Source organism: Fringilla coelebs, assembly GCF_963513975.1.
Source record: "Fringilla coelebs genome assembly, chromosome: 8".
Lineage (NCBI taxonomy): Eukaryota > Metazoa > Chordata > Aves > Passeriformes > Fringillidae > Fringilla > Fringilla coelebs.
This window is the reverse complement of record NC_140066.1, coordinates 8334281-8356541: the sequence shown is the minus strand read 5'-3', so window position 1 is coordinate 8356541 and position 22261 is coordinate 8334281. Positions and strand designations below refer to the sequence as shown.

The window sequence follows — 22261 nt, the reverse complement described above, 5'->3', positions numbered from 1 at the left end:
GATTCAACTATTCAACTGGTTCCAGTCCCTTTTTTTTTTTTTTCTTTAATTCTTCCCTCCTTTCTGTCTGGGGTAGGAATTTCCCAGAATTCCTGCTTTTCATTGCTAGTACAAAACCTGCTGATAATCTTTCTATTACTAGTCCACTTTTCACACCAATGGCCTACCATAAACAGCAACAATTCTCCTTAATATTACAAAGTGTGGTGCTCTGAAAGTTAAGAAAGATGCGTAACTCCAATGGAAAAATAACTTTTTATAACCTTATTTTCAGTAAACAAGATGTCTAGCAATCCTCATCAGATAACTGTGACACTCACTTATATACCATGTACTTTATCTATCCAAAATATCTTAGCATAATGCAGTAATCTAGTCCTGTTTTTATATATATATGTGGCAATTTATAACACAAGAAGTACTTCAACATTTTACAAAGTGCATGCGTTTAAACGAGCTTTGGTAGTTAGAGAAGCGAATGTTATAGCATCAGGCAAACAAAAGTGCAAAGGTTAATAGAGAAATCAAAATTAGCATGTAGTTGATCTATTTACTGACTTCTAAATTCTGTGAGCCAGGTCCTATGAACTAGTGAAAAGGACAGCAGCCAGTACATTTGTTCCATCTTCTCTCAGCAACCTGCAGCTGTTACATTTTGCCAAGCACTTTCTCTCATGCCTGTAACACCACTAGTTCTGTTTGGCAGTCTCCTTCTGGCCTTTTCCTGCATAAGCAGCATCACTCTCCTCTGCTCCCAGCCCTGGCAATGCTTCTTCCTATGCACCTTTCTTTGAAGCCACTGGAATTGAAAGGCAGCTCTGTCTTGATAGCTAGAGTATGTTCTGGGTGTTTCCTTCACTCACTCAAATTCATTTCTTTTAATCTAGTGAATCAGCACCTTAATAGCCAACATTACTAATTAATTATAACACATGGAAACAAACGTGTGGCACTTTAGCATGTACTAAGATGTACTAAAAACCTGCAGAACATTTCCTCACACCTTTAGAGCAGGTCAAACTGAGAATCTACATTACTTCAGCATCCTTTTAATTTCTTAACATTCTCACAGTGCACTTCAAGGCTTTTTCAAAAGGAAAAATATATACTATATTCCACTCACCCGTGCTTAATATGCTTGCATATTGCTGTCCTCTCTCATCACAGCTATTATAATTGGTAAAGTGCATCAAAAATCTCAGTGTGTTAAATAATCGTGCAGCAGACCAAGACCTCTAAAATTACTTTCTCTTTTTCATTACTTGTTTGTTTGCTTGATTTTTTTTTCCTTAGAGAACACTATCACAGCATTGCATTCACTTCAAATTGTTTTGGAAATATCATGCTTACTGATGAGAACCTCCAGGAGCCTGATTTTGGCTTTTGTGTGCTTGTATTCAGAGTATTCCTCAGCCATTGGCACCCGATCTTCTTTCTGAGGACTCCTATGAAAAGCAAATAAAAGCACCATCACTTTTTATGAGTAAGAAGAGAACAACCTTAAAAATTCATTCTGCAAGAAATGATGAGGATTGGGGATTTTTTACTGACTGTAAATGACTGAGATAATTTGACAGGCCCAAAAAGCTCTAATATATAGAAATAAAGTCATATTTAAACACTGAATTTTCATATACTAGACAACTTTCTTGTCAGCTGTGGAAGCATAATTACTTCATTCTCAAACATGCAGAGAAGTCATAATAATGTTTTGAAAATGCAGTAATGCAGTGGTAACAGTGGTAAACTCCAGTTACCACTGTTACCAGTGCTCATATACACCATGGGTTTCAACAAAAATACTTGCTAAATGAAGAGGAGGAAAAACAGAGTGAAAAATGTCCACTATTTAACTCTGGGTAAAAAAACCCAGCGGCTTCTGGTTTTAAAATCTCTTTAAAAATGGCCCAACTGCCAAGTCTATTCCCTGCAGACATCCTCAGAAAGACTTTTAGCAGCCTCCCTTCAGCTCAGGGAATATCCTGTGCTGAGGTGGGTATAAACCCATTGCAGGCATGTCCTGGAAGATCCCCGAATCTTGGCTTTCCTCATGGATGACCATCTTGAAGGAACTAAGCAGAGAGATAGATGGGCATGTCCAGAGACCAGACATCTCCAGAGTATTTTGCTGCCCTTAGGTGCAGCCCCTTTGGCCTGCTCATCCCAGAGTACAGAAACACCCCTGTCCAGAACCCAAAGGGGACAAGGAGAGGGCTCTGCTGAGTTACCTTCCTGTCTGTTTGTAGAACTGCTCCTCAAACTCTCGAAGAGCCTTGCGAAGTCTCTTCTTATCAGCTCTTGTTTCTCTGAGATGTTCAAGCAGAACTGGCCTGTGCAACAGAGACAAGAACATGAAACCCCTTGTGCCTGGGAGGTTTGTGAAGCCCTGGATTTGAGCTTCTGCTCTGGGCCCTTGGCAGGCACTGACCAGAGCCCCAAGACATTCCATAACTCCATACTTAGTTGTACTCCTTCCTTTTTACTGGTGTTCCAGCTAATGAAGGAAAGGCAGAGACTGGTCAATGGAAGAGGGGAAGCATTCAGGACTGAGCCTTACTACTGGCCTAAATTCCCTGTGGAATGAATGGGGTTGACAGGGCTCAGTATCTCACAGGAGGAAATGCTGTAACTGAATTACAGTCAACATGCAAGCCCTGCTCCTATTTGCAGCTCTTCCCAATCATTACTGTGATGCACTTGAAATGCTAGTGGCACCCAGAAGCATAATTTTTGGAAGGCCATGTTTTAGCTAGTGTTCAGACAACAAGGGTTTAAGCAGAGAGAGAATTCTGTTGCGACATTTGTGCCTGGTAATTTTTTTTTTTTTTTTTTTTTTTTTGCATAATGACAAAATGCGCAGAAATATCTTCCCAGCATTTATGAGCAAACTATTGTACACATGGTTGAGTTACATAGAAATCTAAGTAATTTGTTTTTGATCTCTACAGTGTTAGAGTCTAGTTAGCTTTGTTTATTCATCTAAGACCTTCCAATCAGAACACAAAAAAAGATACCATCCCCTAAGGTATGAGAACATATCTGTTCCTGGAAGGCACAAGTTATCTTTCTCTTCCTGAAGACAAAAATTTTTTTGAATAAACAGCTCAAACCACCAGGGTGCTGCCCAAACAATGAATCTCCTCTGCCTTCTCTCTCCCATAACAAAGCACTGAATCACTCCTTTGGTAAAGAATATACTTATGCAAAAGGTATGGCTCATATTTCTCTTAAAGGCTCATATTTCACTTACAAAGTCTACAAGATTTATTTTAAAACATTTGGGGGGGAAAAAGAGACAACTTACATTGTTGCCTCATGTAAATTGGACATTGACAAGGCTGTTGGCCTGTAAACTTTCTTTTCATCCAGAGGTGAAATATGTGCAGGCTCACTCTCTTCCTGTGAGTAACACAGGTGCTCTTCAACAGGGAAGCAAGACATTGGGCCAGATGATAACTCATGGCTGCTTTGAGAACGGTCTTCATCTGAGTCTTCTTCCTCTTGCTGGAAATGCAAAACATTATCTAATTAATTGTTTACATTACAATGCTTCCAGTAATAGGCTGACAACATAAAGAATTAGGATCTGACACATATTGAAAGGTTTACCAGGTCTACCTGAGGTTGTTCATGAAAACACTCCTGGGGTCACTGGGTTGCATTGCCTACCAGGAGTGAAAAGACAGAAGGTGGCCCTGCTCCCAGGTATCTCCAGCCAGCAATTTATTTCTGTCTGCCCAAAAGCCCTTACATGTAGCAAAGATATAACTAACATTCTGTATTTATGAAAGCAATGCAATCTGGCTGGAACTTGTACCCTTCTTATATACACATCTCCTGTGTATATATTATATCCAGATGTTTTGACTGTAGAAAGAGTTGGAGGCAGAGAATCCACAACTAGTGTTAACTACTGAAGTAGACTGATATTGGCATCTTGCTCACATTCCTCCATCCTCAGAAAAAAAGTTGGGCTACTGAAACTAAGGCTTAAACATAAAAACTCCATAGGACAAAGCTCCTAACAAGTACCACTTAGTGAGAATTGCTGTGGAATTTTTCAATGAAATACCCATGTGCAAGTGTACCAAGATTTGCACTGTGATTTTTCAAAGCTCTTGCCTCAGAAACTGCTGCTGTACACTGGAACCTCTAGCATGTACAGAAGTTGAATTTTACAGAGCATTTTTAAGTATCAATACCCTGTATTAACCAATGAGCAGGGGTTTTTGGTATCAGTAATTCTATTGTTGCTAAATGGACATAGAGGTACAAATCACACAGTATTTAGAATGTTTCCTTGGCATTGGATGAATTCTTTCCAACTTACAATTGTTGTGATCAAAGATGGAGCAGCCAGAAGTTTCTTGATAATTCTGTATCTGTCATAAAGAGGTTTCATGAGACTCTTTTCTTGCTTAGTTACCTAAAGAGAAATCATAAAAAAATATAGCCCTCAAAAATTTTTTTTTAAAAAGTACATTTAAAAGATTCTCATTTTCTCCTGTAAAGCTGAGAAAGGTATTAGAAGAGTATGAGCAGATATGTATTTTGCTTCAATAGATATTCCTTGGGAACTGTAATTTAATTGATGCAATTTATAAAAAGGAAAATTATAATCTGTTTTCTCATGGAGAATACCCAGCATGGTCTCTCACTTTTTTGACCCACACTGCCCAGGCAGAGGGTAAATTAGTCTCTCTCTTGAGGCTGCTGCTAGAGGAGGAGGAGTTCAGGCGTGCTGCTGCTGTGCCTTGCATTGCCAGCTCACCTCCTGAGCTGTGATGACAGCAGCAGGAATGGCACAGCCTGCCTGGGACAAGGCACTCATCACTCATCAGCCTGGTGGGATGGGGAGCACCAAGAACATGGCTCTGCAGTCTGCACATGGAGCTGCCTCTGTGCAGGATTGCTGCCTGCATTCCTCACCAGAGCTGCCCCTTCCACAGTGGGCATTTACCATCTGTTCATTTACTTTGTTCTAGTCTTTCGTGAGCACTTGGAGCATTGATTTGGAAGAGAAAATTATTTCAAATCAGGTGCTAAGTGCCTGATCCAGCCACAAATGTTCAAAATACAAAAATACACCTTAGGGAAACTAGCTGTGCACTTGATTGACTCACTGCATTAAGGGGGAAAAAAAAAAAAGGAAAAAACAAATTCCACAAGGAAAAAAAACCACCCCAAAAACAAGACAAACCACCTCCCCCCCACCCCCCCCCCAGCCAACCAACCACACCATGCCATGACACCACATCCCCAAATAACCTTTTTCTACGTGGTAAAATGTCTAAAGAGTGCCATTTGCTCCCTAGTCCACCATCAGCCTCTGATCAGCCTCTGGCCATCAGCCCCCACACATATGAGCACTCACTGGTGCAATTTCACTGATTTTTGGCGCTGCAGAGAGGCCCAGGTGCACCCACTCTGATGAGTGAACACATGGCAGGTCGGAAGAGACATCGTGGCTGATGGCACAGGCAATATTCCAAAGCTGCTCAGATAGACAAATGCCTGGTCAGCAGGAGCAAGGGGGACAGTAGACAAACTGCACACATCGGCACACATCTGGCTGATGGAGTGCTTGGGGACCACTTCTAGAGCCACCCTTCACTGTGGAATGTCAGGGCTTGCCTATCCCGCTTCTCTTCCTCAGTCGTCATGTTCCATTGAACTACAACACATAAGAGCTCCAGGGAATGCCAAACAAGCCAGAAGAGGTAATTTTTCTGCTTTAAACCTGGTCAGTCTCTCTGTCTGACCTTGTCAGGTAATTCTGGATAAAGATGATGCTGAGCCATACCAGACATCAGCAGGGAAAACGTCAGCCCCAGCTCACTGCGCTGTGTTTCGAGGCTGCTGTTACAGAGCTGCTTCAGCCCTTAGAGAACCCTCTCTGAACCCTGTGCTGCAAAGGCACCATGTTACTCTCTCTCCTATCTCTGAATCGAGTCTCTTTTACCTCTACATTTCACTGATATTTTTTTGTTTTCCTTCTTAGGAAATAGAATTTCTTCATACCCTTCTTGCATACTCACTCCATCCCTCAGGTCTCATTCCAAGCCCAAAGAAGACGAACAAAAATGAGGTCAGAATCAGATCATAATTTTAACAGCTGGCATTTTTTTAGACAAACAGTGTTTTGAGTTCCCTTTACCACAAAACTACTACCCAGAAACAGACATTCACAAGAATACAGACATTGATATCAAAAAGAAATTCCTCAGCTGTGTAGACAAATCTTCAAATCATCATCCCACCAATTATGGCATTTGTTTGTTTGCACCTACATTCAACAATGAAGCCCCTTGAAGAGATTTTAAGAAATAGTTTAAGTTCTTCTGTGTAGTAAGGATAAACATATACAACAGGTCATGTAATTTTGTAGTTCATATCTGAGATGGTGCCCTATATAAAACCTTCCTCAGCTGATAAGCATTCTAATCATACATGATAGCAGAGCCAAATCTGCTGTGAATATATAATCTTCCAATTTAATCCTCAAACCTTGCATTTTCCAATCATGGAGAGATACAGAGCCACTTTTTATTTTAATTTAATTTTAAACATATAAACCAAATTCATCAGTATCAGGAAATAACATTTATACCTGAAAATTAGTTTGAAATAACTAAAATTATGTTAATTGTGTAAAATTCATCTAAATATATTTAATATACCAAAAATACTGGTGAGAGAAGTTAGATCATTTTTAATTTACCTATCTTTCCATGGCATACTTACAGGTTGTCCATGAATACTCTCAAAATATAGTAGACATTTCTGAAGATTGATTTTTTCCAAAGCCATTTGCTTTTTTGTCATATCCTATTTAAAAAAGTTATTTATGAGATTGTGAGTCAGGATTTCATGACAAGGGTAAAGGTACACATCTGTTTAATAATCTCTTCTTCCCAGATAAACATTAATAATGAATTCTATTTCTGTCTGCACTGAGGTCAATGGGGACTTGGCATTAACTTAGTAAGAACAGAGTCCAAAATTACACGACATATATTAAGTATGTTCAGTTGTAAAAAATGAGAGCAACTACCATTCCAGACAAAATACTCAGAAAGCTGAAAAAATGTATAGAGAGCATTCCTCAACTTTTTTATTATTCATCAAGAAAGAGAAATAGATTTGCCTTGGCTGGTAGGGGATGTAGAACTCAAAGATGTAGCAATGCAAGCCCAACCTGTAATGGCAAACATCTTACTTCTGTTCAAAGATTGCAGTATGAATCACTGGTACCAAAAGAACGTTGATTTTTCAGTGTTAGTGAATAATCAATATTTGTCCAGGTGTGTGGTGAGGGGAGCACACAGTGTAAGAGGTATTTGTCCCCTCCTTTCCCCAGCTAGAGCTGCTCCTGACAGTTGCATATTTTTACCTGGGCCAGAACACCAAGGCACACATGAAGTGAATGTCATTTCCCACAGCCTCTGCCAGGTCACAACAGAGCCACCTGAGTTAGGGCCAGGTGCTCTGAGGTGCGGGGGAGATGAAGTAATGTGAAGAACCATGGACTTGGGACACACACACAGGGGGCCTTTATGCAGACAGCTGATGACAAGGGGGCTTGTAGTGACAACTAAAAAGTGACTACTAATTAGACCCTACCTTTAAAAATAAATCAACCTTGAAGTGACACTCTTCTAGTACCAGAGCACCTTGCTATTAACTTCAACAGGAGCAAAACCTGTTTTCTTTGATGCTCAAATGCAAAAACAGCACAGAGCCATTAATCAGAATCGCTAATCACATTTTCCTAAAAGGTCTGCATGAGTTAATCACTCTAAAATCATCTGTCATTCGTGTTAAGAGATGAGCTGCTAACTAGAATGCAGGAATATTATAAATCAGCTAATTTGTTTATTTATAGCTCGTTCTGCAATTAATACAAGGTTAATTCTTTCAAAAACTATTAAGCCTGGAGCAGCTGAGTGGTGGGGAAGAAATGGGGTGATCATTAACATTGATTTTACACGAGAGAAACGATCTCAAGAGGGCTTAGCATTTGAGCCTATTTCATTAGCTCATTTTATTAGCAATCTCAAGACAGGTTGGTATTCAGCTAAGTTTGAAATAGCTGATAATTTCAAAATGAGAGAAGGCAGCTGGAGTCACAAACTACAGAACTGTTTGAGACATCTTAAGACTGTAGGCTACATACAGCAGCAGGAGATTCAATGCTAATTAAATAGAAACACTGCTTCATAGCCAAGGAGAATACGAACTGAAGTGGGTCAATGATGAGAAGACAGATACATAAAGGGAGCCAGTTTGAGAAAAGCCTTGGGGGACAGGCTGCAAACATTCATACAGAAGGCAAAAGTTATTTGCGATATATAAAGAAAGAAAAGAAAGAAAAGGAGGACTTCAGCTAAAGATAAGGTAGTAGTTTGATTTTCATAACTTCGAACAGAGGCACACAAAATGTTGTGTACAGTTATCTTCCTTACTAGTCTGTTCAGTTCCCTGCATGCTTATGCCTTCAAGTTCACTGTTTTTTTTTTCAGACTGAAAATACAAACTGGGGACAGAAGGACAGACAGTCCATTGAGGGCTGGGCCTGCCCAGATCCTGTGAAAGGCAGTGCTTTGTTTCCATGCAGGCACAGAGTCAGGTTCCCAGGGCCTTGGTCTGCCACTTGGGGATGTGTGGCGGCTCATTATAAAGCAGCATTTAACACAAACTTAGAAACAAAAAGTATAAAGAAAGGCAACAAGTCTATAGACATGACACCTCCATAGAGCAGTGCCAGCTCCCATCAGGCCAGTTCCAACCCTACCCCTCTGGGAAAGGCTGTGAGCCAGAGCTGAGCAGCACAGAGCTGCTGCTCCCCCAGGGGCCTGAGGCACAGTCACAGCCCCAGCCACCCAACACTCACATTGGATTCCAAGTTGGGAGTTGGGTCTTGGATTTGTTTTTTGGGGGATTTGGTGCAGCTTTTTCAGTAGTATTATTAAAATTGTGTTTATTTGCTTTTTATCGCTTGACCTTCTACATTCATGCTCAATCTTTTTTTTTTTTTCCTAAAGCCTTGTAGCTAAACCCAAGGTGAGCTATTACATAAATTACCATCTCCCAATGTATTACTGGGAGGTGGTAGTTTATGTAATACAAACAATAACAGGTGGCCACCCCTTTGTGGGGTACTGAGCCATGCACAGGCCAACCCAAATTTTCTCTTTGTCTTCCCATTCAATGACTTTACTCACAAGCTTTTTGCAGGAGGGGTGTTTGGTTCTGGAAACCATATTCTGCTGTTTCCTATTCAGGCCTTGTGTTTTGTGCTCTTTAGACATACTGGGATCTTACTCTGCACCTTTCTAAGGACACACATGCTCTCACTTGTATTTCAGCAGGGCTTTAGAGGTTTTCCACAGTGAACTTCAGGGGAGAACTTGGCAGGCTTTCATGGAAATGCTACCTTTGGCCAAAATAATTAAATACCCCCCAAAAAGAAATGTTTAGCTGCTACTTAGTTTACTGTTAATCTAGCTCAGATTCTAGTGCAGGATCTAAATGTTATATAGAAAACAAAATGCTCCACATAAAATATATGTACTGTAACACCAAAGTTGTTTGTAGCTGAAATGAAGCCTTTGATCTCTTCTGTTACCACAGACATCCTTGATTCATTTTGCATCATCGGTGCCACAAACCTCATTCTCCCCCAAAACTCCAGGATGACTCATAATCAAAATCCAATCTTTTTTGATGTTATGCTTAGGGAGCTACTAAAATATATCATTTTGGAATAGATAAATTTGATTTCATGTTATTCCTGCTCAAGTCTCTGTTCTCCAACAGTTTTGATAACTGTTACCAAGCACCTTTGCTAATAGTTTTAAAAACAAAAGTTCTATCTACAGGAAAACAAAAAGCAAATTAATAGGATCTAAAAAAAAAATAATTAAAAGTATTGCCATGTGCAAATATTTAATTTACATTACTTCCTTGTTTGTGGGAATATTTCAAGCCCTCACTGCCATTTCCTAAATTTAGAAGATTCTCTTGAAAAATTAAGGGAAGTCCAAAAAAATTGAAAAATTAGTGGGACAGATGCCCACTTACTTTTATAAGACAGTTTTTTGAACTGGATTTTGTCAGAGACATTTGTTTTGGTGTCATCTGCTCTCACCCCAATAATAAAAAAAATTAATGACTGAAAATATTATCCTACAGTCTGCACTGTTAGGATGTTTGAGCTATGTACAGAATAGCATGGTTTTGTTGCCCTTTTTTTGTTGTTTTCTGGTTATGAAGCACATTTTCCATTTCATTTCTCTTTCTAAAAAAGTAGCACATAAAAAGAAACAATTAAAAAAATCAGTCATGTATGCAGCACCCAAGATCTGAGAAGCATGGCATTGTTATGCACAGTCCTGGTTCTTATATAGCAATAGTTTTTTGAGAACCAAGATTAGAAACAAAACAAAAATTAAAAATTATCTCTGCTGGCTACTCTCTGCTACTGAAATCCACCCAGAATAATTTCTTGGTTCTTCCATAGTTTAGCATTTAGTTCTTCACCATCTCACCCCTTCACCTCTCTAAGTTACTAGCCAAAGTCTAAATGTTACTGTCAACACTTAGATTTTAGGTACCTTTGAGAATTTGTTGTCTTGCTTGGTGGTAATAGCATCAGAACAGCAACATCCTCTGATGGCAAAAACAGCCCCCAGAAGAGTGGGGGTTTGGGTGGTACATATTGTTTTAGAGAACCCTATATTGTGCCAGGAATGTGAAGGCACAGCAAAAATTTAATACGTGTACTAGTTTTAAAACAAAAACTGATTTCCCAGTCAAGCAATCGTGTTCCACGGAATATTGCTGCTACATTTAGAAGAGTAGTTGAGAACATGGGGAAGAAAGGGCAGGATCAGCACAAATGTACAAGGTCAGGAGAGCAAAGCAGTCTGAATGGTTGTGCTGTCCCTGTCACCTCACTGCATGCTACTGACTCTGCAGAGGCTTTGAGCATTTCTCAGCTGAGAGGGGATCTTTATCATCAAAATACCTTCAGGAGTGTTTTTAGTCACACAGTTTCTGTGGACTCAAGGTGCTTGTGCTGCCACCACTTTCAGTACACCAGATATGCAGTTCTGTGCACACAGCCTCATGTCAGCAGGTTCCTGCAGTGCCTGGCAACTGGTTTCACATGAGCAGAAACATGCTCAGTTTCTCTGAGCAGGAAATTCCTAGCACTGCTTTAACAAGCCTTCTGCACCTCAGCAATTCTTCTCAAAAGAGTCACTTCTGGAAACTGCACTAGAGCTCCCACCTCACTAGAGAGAAAATGCACTGCAGTGCCAGCAGACAGAGGATGTGGACTCCCTGGCACACCCTGAGCCAGCCACACTGGTGAGAGAGTTCTGAGGGAACAGCCATGCTTCTTAAATACCTTAATAGTCTCAGGAAGGTTGAAGTGTTGTCTTTTCTCCTTTAGTCGTCTCAACACACTGTCCATGGTTTCTTCCACTGAGGGAGCTGGTTCCATACTTGTGGCCTCCTGTGTGCCAGCCTCTTTAGAGGTGCCACTGTCTTCACACTGCTCATTTCTTTGGGGCACTGTGGAGGTACAGTTTTGCTCTTCTGACATTCTGAGTTTCAGCTCTGAAAGGCAAATTGCATGGCAAGTAAATAGATTAGGAGTATTTGCAAAGGAGTTTCCTCTGACACTACCAGGGAAAAAAAACCCTGAAACTTTCCTACTCCTTGCTAACAATTATCATACCACAGGTGTGTAGGAAAGTAATTCTGCTTCACTTTAATGTGTAACATCTTTTGCTTCCTAGAGCAATTTAAACTGTCCCTCTCCCTTCCAGAGGCCACCCTGCCATGCCAATCCAGGTGCTCAAGTGGTCCTCACAAGGAGAAGCCACCGCTTTCTTAAATGACTTCCCTTGGCAGAAGAGCACCTGAGCACCACAGCAGAAGACAGAAGCTTCCCAGTCAGCAGCCTGCCTGGATGTGATAAAGCATGTGACTCCATTACATTGACACCAAGCCAAAGCCCCTGGAGCTCCAGGGACCTGCACAGAGCAACAAGGAAATTGAATTAAAATCTGAATTAGCTCCCATAAAACCAGATTTTGTTCCAAGCATATGCCTGTCTGGTGAAGGACCTTGGGCAAGGCAGGAGATTGATGTCACCAACTGTGTTAAATTTGTGGAAATCCATGTAGAAACAGTAACATAACTTTTTAGCTGTGACAGTCTGAGGATATAGGCCAGCTTGGGGGATGGGGAAAACCAGTAATTTTTAGTAAACCCATAGAGCTAGAAAGGATAGACAAGCCTTGCAAATTTGAAGAAGGATCTACAAACATTTGAGTGTTTTCCATGTCAATTGTACTTGGTATGTGAACCTCATTAATCTGGCTTCATTTAAAAGCAGTGCTGTTATTCAGGATAATAAAAATCAAGGATTGTCAGAGAATTGAGGCATTTGGGATGTGAAGGTGAGGCTGATCTATGAAACCTAGACCCTCTGGACAGGAGGTTGAGTGGCTGAGTCAGAGATGCAATCTTCAGAAAAGTAACCATGTAGATTGGCCATTTCTTTGCATTTGCCCTTCCTGGATTTGCAACACAGAGTTGAAGGGGAAACAATTATAGTAATCATCATCACCATCTCGTAGTCATACAGGATAGTACTCAAGGGAGAATTTCCAGAAGAAATTTACTGAAGGATAAGTTTCTACTTCTTTATTTACCACAATCACATCCTCTATATCTACATTATTAACTACATCCAGAACAGAGATGAAAGATAATACTACAATTTATTTAGTAGTGAGAATCCATTTATAACACAGCAAAAAAAAAAAAAAAAAAAGGATTTAGATAAATTATAAATAGCCTTCAAAAAAAATCAATCAGTCTTGGCTACAGACTCCCCAAGGGAAAGCATCTAATACACCCACAGACATTAAGGGAGTGGTATGCAGACAGTCAAGGGCAAAACCTGACCCTCAAGGCCAAATTTATTATCAAGGAAAGATCTGTTTTTATGATCAAAATAAATGAAATCCTTAGAGATGTGTATCCTCAGTCCTAAAGAAACAGTTGCACCTACATTTGTGCTATTACTAGGAAACTTTTAACTTCTGTGTTTTAGACCCTCATGAAAGTGCTCAGAACAGCATTGCCTTTTGCATGAATGTTTATAGTGATGAGGGAGAGATGGTGGCTTTTTCCCCTTCCCCATTCTAGCCTTGGTATGGAGGTTGAACTGGCTCACTTTAATCCTTGCTTTCAGGAATCAAGGCAAGTCATATCACAAAATATCTTTCTTGCCATTGGGAGACTTAATGCCACACACTGTGAAAAATAAGCAGAGCAGTGAGGTTAGAAAACTGACTTTAAAAGGTTCCAGGTACACTCCCACTTCCAAAAGGCTCAGCGGCAAAGGGACACAACACTCTATTATGTACCTTTGAGCTGCTTCCGACCTTTGGCCAGAGCATTCATCCACTTCAGAACCTCAGGATTGGAAGTCTTGTCACCATGAGAAGGCTGAATGCAAAGGAAAATGTAAAGAATGTAAAGAAAGAGAAGGAGCTGACAGTTAAAGGATCAAACAGATAAAACCTCCCCACCTCCAGTGTGCTACAAAATGTCCATAGTTCTGACTGCACTCTATCAGAGTCATGCAGAGCATCTGGCTTGATCATGGCATTAATTTGTCATGGCTTATCTCTCCCCATTGTGACACAGTGCCACAAGGATCTGAGTGTTATGTCTCTGATCCCAAAAAGAATAGCAATGAATGTTTCAGTCTCTGACTAATTGGATAAATAACTTCGGTGACTTCAAAAGGATTGATCAAATACCTAATTTTAGTCAAGTTCCTAAGTGATTTCCAGGATGGTAACTGAAGCTCTCTGTCCTTTGCAGGAATAAGCTCTTACTATAATACTAGGATTCTCTTGGGATACAGCATTTTCAGAACTTCAACTGACCTGCTTAATTAATCAAATGAAAAATCCTGTGCAAGAGTGATTTCAAAAGAAACAAACAACAAAGGCTTTGTAGATTGGGGTTATTTTGCATTTAGAAATTGCCTGCAAATTAAAGTGAATTTACACTGACTCTTCAAAACTCAGATATACAAAATTGCAAAACAGTTTCGCAAAATCAAACTTCTGACATAATTTCTTTTCTGGACATATTGTGAGGGTTGTTTTGGTATGAAATTGTCCTCCTAGGAGCATATGATTCCCACAGTGCACAAGATTTTGGCCATTAACAGGATTAACAGGTAATATATAATTTGCTTAATTTTAATACAGTCAGATAATGTCACAAACTTCCCTGGTTTGTGTTGTACACCTCCTTAGCATCAGGTATGTTTTAATATTCTTATACTGCACAATTCCTAGCACAGCACTCACCACTGACCTCAAACAACCCCCACAAGTTTTATTTCTCTGATTTTTACCATCAGCTTGTACAGAGCCCCAGGCTTTTGAGGTTTATAGGAGCCTGCTTGAATGAAGGGATCTGCACAGCAGAACAAGTTTCCAGGCAAATGGCTCCTACAAAGCAAATAAGTAGCTTTTCACCTTTTGCACAATTTTGTTTCACAAGCCTGTCAGCCATGTTTCACTGATTCACAATTCTCAAAGATGGATATTTTGCAACAAAGGTAATCCAAAGAAAATGAAGAGTCTCATAACTACTGCAGACACTGAAAGATGCTAAAAAGGTATTCATTGAAGATTTTCCTGTTTCATTTTACCAGAAATACCCTATCTCACATTGTTTTGAATAAGTTTAAATACATTGGGATTCTTGCCTCCCTCTTGGAGTATTTACCTTTTCAATTATTGTCTTACCAGGTATTTTTTTTCTTGCTCAAACTTTTCTTCATACTTCCTAATTTTTCTCTTGAGGCTCTGAAGATGCTTGGTAAGCTGTGTTACTGTCTGTGGTTCTTTGCAGTCTTCACAGCTACACCTGGAAGAACTTCTGGGCCTGCAAAAGCCAAAAGCTGAGTTGTGGGATCTAAGAGCTGGCTGTAGTGGACCCTGCCTTGTTTACAGGCACACTTCACACTTAGCATTTCAGAATTCATGGCTATTCTATTCTTTCACTGGATAGAGACAACTTAGTTTTATAAAGTAAGCATAAAATAATTAGTTTTGCTTGAAGGCACCAATAGAGTATTCTAATAGGTTCACCATCTGTCTTTCATTCTCTCATTTTTTTAAATTAATTGTGGGATTTCTGAATATATTTCAAAAAATTAATCTAGTAGGCAAAAGCCTAATCCAGTATTTACATTTAACACCCACACCTTTATTCACAAATCTTTCAAGTATAACAGGAGACTGTGGTGACATGATTTCTAAAAGTAAGCTCAGGGAGTTTTTCATTACTGGAAATAAACATTATCATTTTGAAGACAGTTTTGTTTCTGATTATTTACAGTTGCAAGTCAATAGAGCTGATTATTATTCATATGCAGCTGAAGGTAAAGCTCTGTATATAAACTTTTAAGAAAGTTTGATTTCTCTCTGAAACTCACAGCTTGGTTTCTAGAAATCACATACATGGACTGTTCATATGCTTTATGTCACTGTCACCCCTCATCAGTGACTCAAGTTGCAGCTCAATTACAGCTGAATTTTTTAGTATTATAACTAGAGAGCCCTCTCTATCTTGTGTTCACTCATCATTCCAATTACTAACATTTAAAACTGTCCTTGCTAACTATAATTAACAAAGACTTAAAAAAAAATATTGTGCACTGTTATGACTGAGGAAACGCTAGTTCTTATTTCTGGTGCTGCAAATTATGCACTTCAGAAAACATCACAATACAAACATTTGCTTTTTATGACATAGCAACAACTGAGAAAAACCCATGAATAGTCAAAGGTTGTGAATTGCACAAATACATAAGAATTAAAACAGATTTTCTTACATCATGAAAGGTTGAGCACTTGGTGGAGAAGGGGCAGAGTCTGTGTCTAGATTAAATCTCTGGCTTTGGCTAAAGATAGAGCAGCGTGGTGACAAGAGAGGATTGTCTCCATCTGTGATGTGATACAGCAGTCGGCTGGTCCCTAGGGAGTGATGCTCCTGTGGGCTGCTCTCCATGTCATTCTGCCAGTCCCTGTGGGCTGGCACAGGCTCTAGAAAGAAAGTATAAATCATTGTGGACAGAGGGTCACTCACATGGGGTACAGCTACCTAGGTCAATAAAAATTTGTCTTTACAGAAGTATTCCAAGCATAAGTATTCAAAGTGAGCAGCAAACAGATCAGCAAAGTGTTGCATGCAGGGTGGACACAGCACTGAGGATGAGAAAATAGAAGTACTGCCACTGGCTTCACATAAATCCTTTCTGAGTTCCACAGGAGGAGGTGGATGGGTGTATTTATAAACTATGAAGTAAAGATGGAGAGTTTCCCAGAATAGAAGCATTACTTGTATTTTCATAGATCTGTTTGCTTTTGAAAGCCACTTTCCCAAAGAAGATGATGACTGCCCACAATAAGTTTAATTTTGTGATTTTTCATTTAGTCCCCTGGTGAAGAGAAAGGAAGGTCAAAAATATAATATGTCCTAACGGTAAGAACTTCCAGGGCTGCTTGCAGGATCCTGCAGGATTTTCTTGGGTAACAGTAACATATCCTTGGCTCAAAGAACACAAGATATGAAAATAACAACCACCACCAAGAACATTCAGTTTATTTACTCAAGGTCATGGGCATAACTCCTTGGAGGAGTTATGCCTCTGGTAGTAACAATGCTTGTGGTGTTAACAAGTCTTGGACTGTAAATGCAAACCTCATCACAGATGCCTTAAAAGGTAAAATTTGTTTAATAGTGATGGTCAAGATAGAAAAAGTAGGAATTGATGAACTCATCACACTGGTTCTGTTTTTGGGTAGCATGAAAAATAATGGCACATTACAGGGCCCACCTAGGGAATATCAGGGGTTCATCTTCCTGTACTCTACCTGAGTCCATTGAAGGGAATATTCAATATTCAATACTGAATCTTCTTCCTCACCTTCAGTAGGTGAAATGCATGAAGATGCACAACCTAATCAATATTTTTGCTATCAGATGATTGGGATTCAATTGCAGATTATACTTTCTAGGGAAAATCTCCACAATCTCCTATAAGTTCTTGCCCAAAATTTTTTCTCTCTAGCTTTGCTAAAGCAAAGTTTGTGCCCTGACTCAGGTTCTCCTACAGCAGTTTCCACAGTACGTTATATTTTTCACCAGCTACATTATTTTCTTTCTTTTCTAAGCCCATTCATATATACAGCTTTTTAATTAATATCTATTTTTTTACATTTCCAGGCAGCATGTGTGTTAATTCTAATCAGTATTATATTTGCCATATATCATGCAATTTAATACATTTCACAGAATCTTTTATTCAATGGAAGTCTAAAACTTCCCTGAAAAACAACTGTACATGAGTTTACTCACAGAAGAACTGGCAGGCTTAGGTAAGTTCTTTTACCTTCACTTTTGATTTTCTGCTTTACACATGGGACATCACATTCCCATGCTGAGTGAGTACTTTTTCCAGGATTTGAATGGAACCTTTGTAGTACATTTTATTTGCCCTCTTCCCAACAAATACCAAAACTGCCAATCCCTATTGCTATACTGTGACTGTGGTGAAAAACCAGGTCTGAATTACACCCTTCAAAAAAACTCCTATATTTATCTAAAAAATAGTAATTACAATGGCTTAAATATTATTTTATTGGACACTATCCAACTGTTTTAGCTTTACAAACAACAACAAAAAAATCCTATTGTATATTGTATAATCACAGTTTAGTCTGTCAAGCAAAAGTTACACGACTTGTATTTATAAACTCATCTGCTCTTACCAGCATCATCAATTATAATGAGGTTAAGCATTTTCACAATGACACAATGTAGTTGATTATTAATTCTACCCTTGCATCCTTCCTCTAAGTACTTCATACTCTGTAGGTCAAATTCAGCTGTCCAAGACACCAGAGCAACACCCAAATCTGCTAAACCTTGTATGAGATTCAAATTCTCCCACAGAGAGACCCCAGGAAGGCACCTGGGAGAAGCAGGGGTGGAGCACTGAGCAGTCCTGGGGCGTCATGGACACTGACAACAGGTAGTGGCAATGGTTGGAATAATTGGTGTGCTGCAAACAAAAGTGTTCTCTCTTTTTGGAAAGTACTCTTTCCTTACCTTGTAAGATTTTTTAAAATTAATACCTTTGTTTGGGTTTTGATCTGATGCTGTTGCTGGGCTGGTTATTTCTGAAGAACAGTATTGTCAGTGAGAACAACCTGGCTTCCCTTGCTTTAACTTTACCATCTTTGAACTTCAAGAAACACATAATCACTGGGAAATAGGTTAAATAGGAACAATTGCACAGTTTTTCATGTTCTGTTATTACAAGGAATAAGTATTAAGTATCAGTGCCCTCACTGTGAAAGGAAAATGATGTGATGAAAAGATCAGGCAGTGTTTGATAAGTGAAGGAAATCACTTTCCAACATTTGAACTCTGACTTCCTGTGGACCTAAAAGTGTCCTCCATGCAGGAGACAGTCTGTATCACTGCTAAACCATACGGTCACAGGACATTTGCTGCTCCTTACATCTACAACCAGACAATTTTATAGGCCCAGCCCAGTCTCAGAAATGGAAGAAATGCACAATTTCAAGGCTAAGCACTCCTGGAAGATAAATACACAGGAAAAGTAGTGGCTGGTGCAGCTCCAGTGTAAAACCAAACACACACAGTTCAAGGAGGTTCTTTTATTCTGCTAGCAAACAAAAGGGAGACAACCTGCATGTTTATAATTTGGGAATATTTCCCAAAGGCCATTTCATTTCCTTGGCCTTCTGACAGCAAGACTTGAATACTCTTGCAACTTTGCTATGGCCCAAGAAAGGGTTTAGTTCCAACTTTACTAGATGTGCATTAAATTACTACCAAATAGTGAGAAGTGGTCAGCAAATAATTCAGACTGATTCATTTCAGTGGCACAACTACTAAAATAGTAGGACATCTCAGGGTGATGACAAGTTCTAACCAACTCCATTTTTAATTAACACTTAAGGCCATCATCCTGATTCCACTTCTGTGTAGATCCTAAACAAGACACTAAATATTATCCTAAGAGTAGCCCATGAACTGACCAAACTTCTACCTGTCTTCATGTATCTTGCCTGATTTTAGCCTCTTTTTCTGCCAAAACTTGGAATTAAAGCAACCTCTACCCAAGCAAGTTACTTGCCCCTTAGCATCTCTTCCATCCCATCTACTCCATGCAGCTTAGCACTGACAGGAGAACACCACAGGAATTAAAGCCAAATTCTAGTGTCTGATAATCTGCAACATGGTTCAGCAGGTGGACTTCATATGACAAGTCCTATGGTACAAGCCTGTATTTATGCCTGTGATATTCTTCAAGTGAAACAATAATACACAGAAATCTCTTGTATAGAAAAAATAATATTCTGATGTAGTGTGTTCAGTTCTAAACACATTACATCTGTGAATGCCTCTATCAGAATTTTTAATTTAAAAGTCATTTAGAAGTCATTTCCTGTAGTTAGGTTCAGCTACTTATTGTTGCAGGCACTTATGTGATGTAATTCCATATCCAAAAGTTACAGAAATTTCACTCTACTTTTCTATAATCACCCCTTTAAAAAACTAACTTAGGTACCCATCACAACTCTTTACAGTCTCACTTTGGCAACTCTAATTCAGCTCTCACATATTCAAAAGTAAACTGGAAATTGCTGACTTTGCTCAGAGATAAGTTACTGTTTATCCCCTTAAAAATGGTATCCTGAAGCACCCTGTCATCTTCCTAGACTGTTGTATCTTCATTCTCCATACATATCATGTACACTTTTTATAAAATTTGTTGACTGGGATGCGATTGTGTTAATTTTCCCAGATCCACTAAGGAAAGGCTGATAACTAAATATGGAACATGTATGGCACATCCCCTAGAAACTTTCTTCCCATCCTGGTACAAATCCCTGGACTTCCAGCCAAGGTGGAGCTCAAATAGACAATAGTGCCATGTGACAGCTCAATGCATCAGAAGATTTCAGCAGTAATTTAAGAGACAGAATTAGGATCAGCTCTGTCTGTGCAAAATGGCAAGTTACTAAAAATGCCACAAACCACAAAGCAGATGTTAACAGGAATGAGGGCACATTAAAACCCATTAAATTGATAAGCTTTAACTAAAGCACAAGTTTGAACAGCTGGAGTGGCAGAGCATGCTCTGAAACTGTGCAAGAGAAATGCTACATCATGCAACATTTCCCCATGTGGCTGCAGAGGGGAAATGGGAGTAGAGAGAGGATTGGAAGCAGCGGTCACCACCAGCAAAATATAAAAAGAAAACCTAATTAAAATGGCAAAAAATAATTAGGGAGAAACAACTAAGAACCATCCTAACAATAAACTATAAAACCACCAGAGCAAAATAATGCAGTAAGCTACTGGGAAGGGAGTCCTTTCCACCCTGACACAAAGGAAAGGATTCCGTGTTGATTTTGGGTGAGCTGCAGAATGTCTTTTTCTGTGCAGCACACAAATGAGACCTATTTCTGCTTCAGATCCCCGTGAAGGTTAGTCCCAGTCCAGGCTCCATAGCTGTGTCCAAGAGCTATTAAAGTATTTGCCTGCCTGAACTAACAGATCCTCTTAAAAAAAAAATAACAATAAAATCAGGACATTTAGAATTTTTAGATTCCTTCATATTCATAATAATTTGATTTCTACATGTATTGTTCCTTGATTTTTCCAGTGCCAACCTCAAACTTCAGAATTTTTTAAGCGAAACACTATCATTTATGATTTTTTTGTAAATAACCTAATGTTATTTCTTGCTGAAAATGCTGAGCAAGCAGCTCCTAAAATAAGTTCTTCTTAACCCAGATTTTTTTTCTGATATGAAACAACAATGGCAAAGGGATTACTGACCTACCTGCCTTAATTTGAACCATACATGGTGCACGACTTAGGTATTTGTGTATTCATGTCACTTGTCTGTGAGATGTATTAGTCATACTGCCTTTGACCTATTTTTCACTAGCAGTGACTCCTCTTCTATTGAGCATCACGACTCTGCCAGCCCTGTGACTACAAGCCATGAATTGACAAAAACAGTGCTGAGCCTTAGGGCTATTTATTTCTCTATTGAGGGAAGAGGGAGAGATAACACACGACAGTTCGCCCAGCCGGGTAATAATACAGGATCATGAATAATTAAAATCCACATGCTGTAAAACTCACCTTCGCTATCTCTCTGCTGATGCATTAAATTAAAATCAATAATAGGAGAAATGAAGTGATATTGCTCTGACAAAAAGAATGACAAAAATAGAATTACATGATATGGCAGGTGATCTCACACAATACAGACATAGGAAGTAAAGAGAGTAAATTTACTTGGGGAAAAATAACATATTAAAACTAAAAATAAAAGAATTTGGATTCTTAAAACCTCTCTGAAAAGTAAAATTCCCTCTCAGAAAACCGGGGACTTACAGCTGTTAATTTCCATTCTTTTAACAGGTATCACCCCTTTCTACGTTACGCAGCGTTTGCAGGAGGAAATGGTGCTTTGCATTAGCTCTGCACTGTTTCCCAGAGGGCTGCAAGCCTGATTTTAAAGTGCAAGTCACAAGGCTTTTTTAAAATTGCAAACGAGAGCACATCATGGCACGCTCGCTTACCTCCACAACTGGCCCCATCAGCTTGCACACTGCTTTGGGCTGGAGAAGGGGCTGTGTCCTTGGGTGCTGGCAGCTGGGGAGTTTCCTCCTGGGCTGGCAGAAACGCAGAGCACAGATCAGTTTCCAGGGCTTGCAGCTTCAACAAAGAATTCTGCAGACAAAAGCAGAACATTGGGCTGGGTAGAGAACAACAGGGATCAGCAATTGCTCTTCAACTCCCAGAGCCCATCGGCAGTGCCTGCAAAGGGGTGTTCCAATGCCAGCTCCGGGAGGACGTGGGGAGAACAAACGTGCACTATTCCATGAGTTTCTTGACTCCTGGTTATTTAAGTCCCAATTTACATGGATTATTCATGGCACGTGGGAAAGATGACTTTGTCAGCAAGAGGCGATTTATTCCAGGAAGCCAAGCTGAGATGGTGTCCCTCTTCTTGGGCTTGAAGCAATACATTAAGGAAGTATTTCATTCATTGGGCTGACATCACGATCTGATGACATTATGTCCCTCCCCATTT

The 22261-nt window shown here is 39.6% G+C and overlaps 1 protein-coding gene across 1 annotated transcript in view; it reads right to left on the bottom strand.

The window, feature by feature from the left end:
• Positions 1-1321: 1321 nt before the first annotated feature.
• Positions 1322-22261, bottom strand: part of FAM13C (family with sequence similarity 13 member C) — a gene marked incomplete at both ends in the record, with an annotated part of 111724 nt that continues 90784 nt past the window's right edge. Inside the window, 10 exons of the mRNA XM_084210334.1 lie at positions 1322-1445; positions 2229-2330; positions 3305-3504; positions 4331-4426; positions 11414-11625; positions 13449-13530; positions 14853-14991; positions 15944-16154; positions 21304-21369; positions 21747-21897. Coding sequence (XP_084066460.1) covers positions 1322-1445; positions 2229-2330; positions 3305-3504; positions 4331-4426; positions 11414-11625; positions 13449-13530; positions 14853-14991; positions 15944-16154; positions 21304-21369; positions 21747-21897 — 1383 coding nt within the window. The remainder of the gene's footprint in view (positions 1446-2228; positions 2331-3304; positions 3505-4330; positions 4427-11413; positions 11626-13448; positions 13531-14852; positions 14992-15943; positions 16155-21303; positions 21370-21746; positions 21898-22261) is intronic.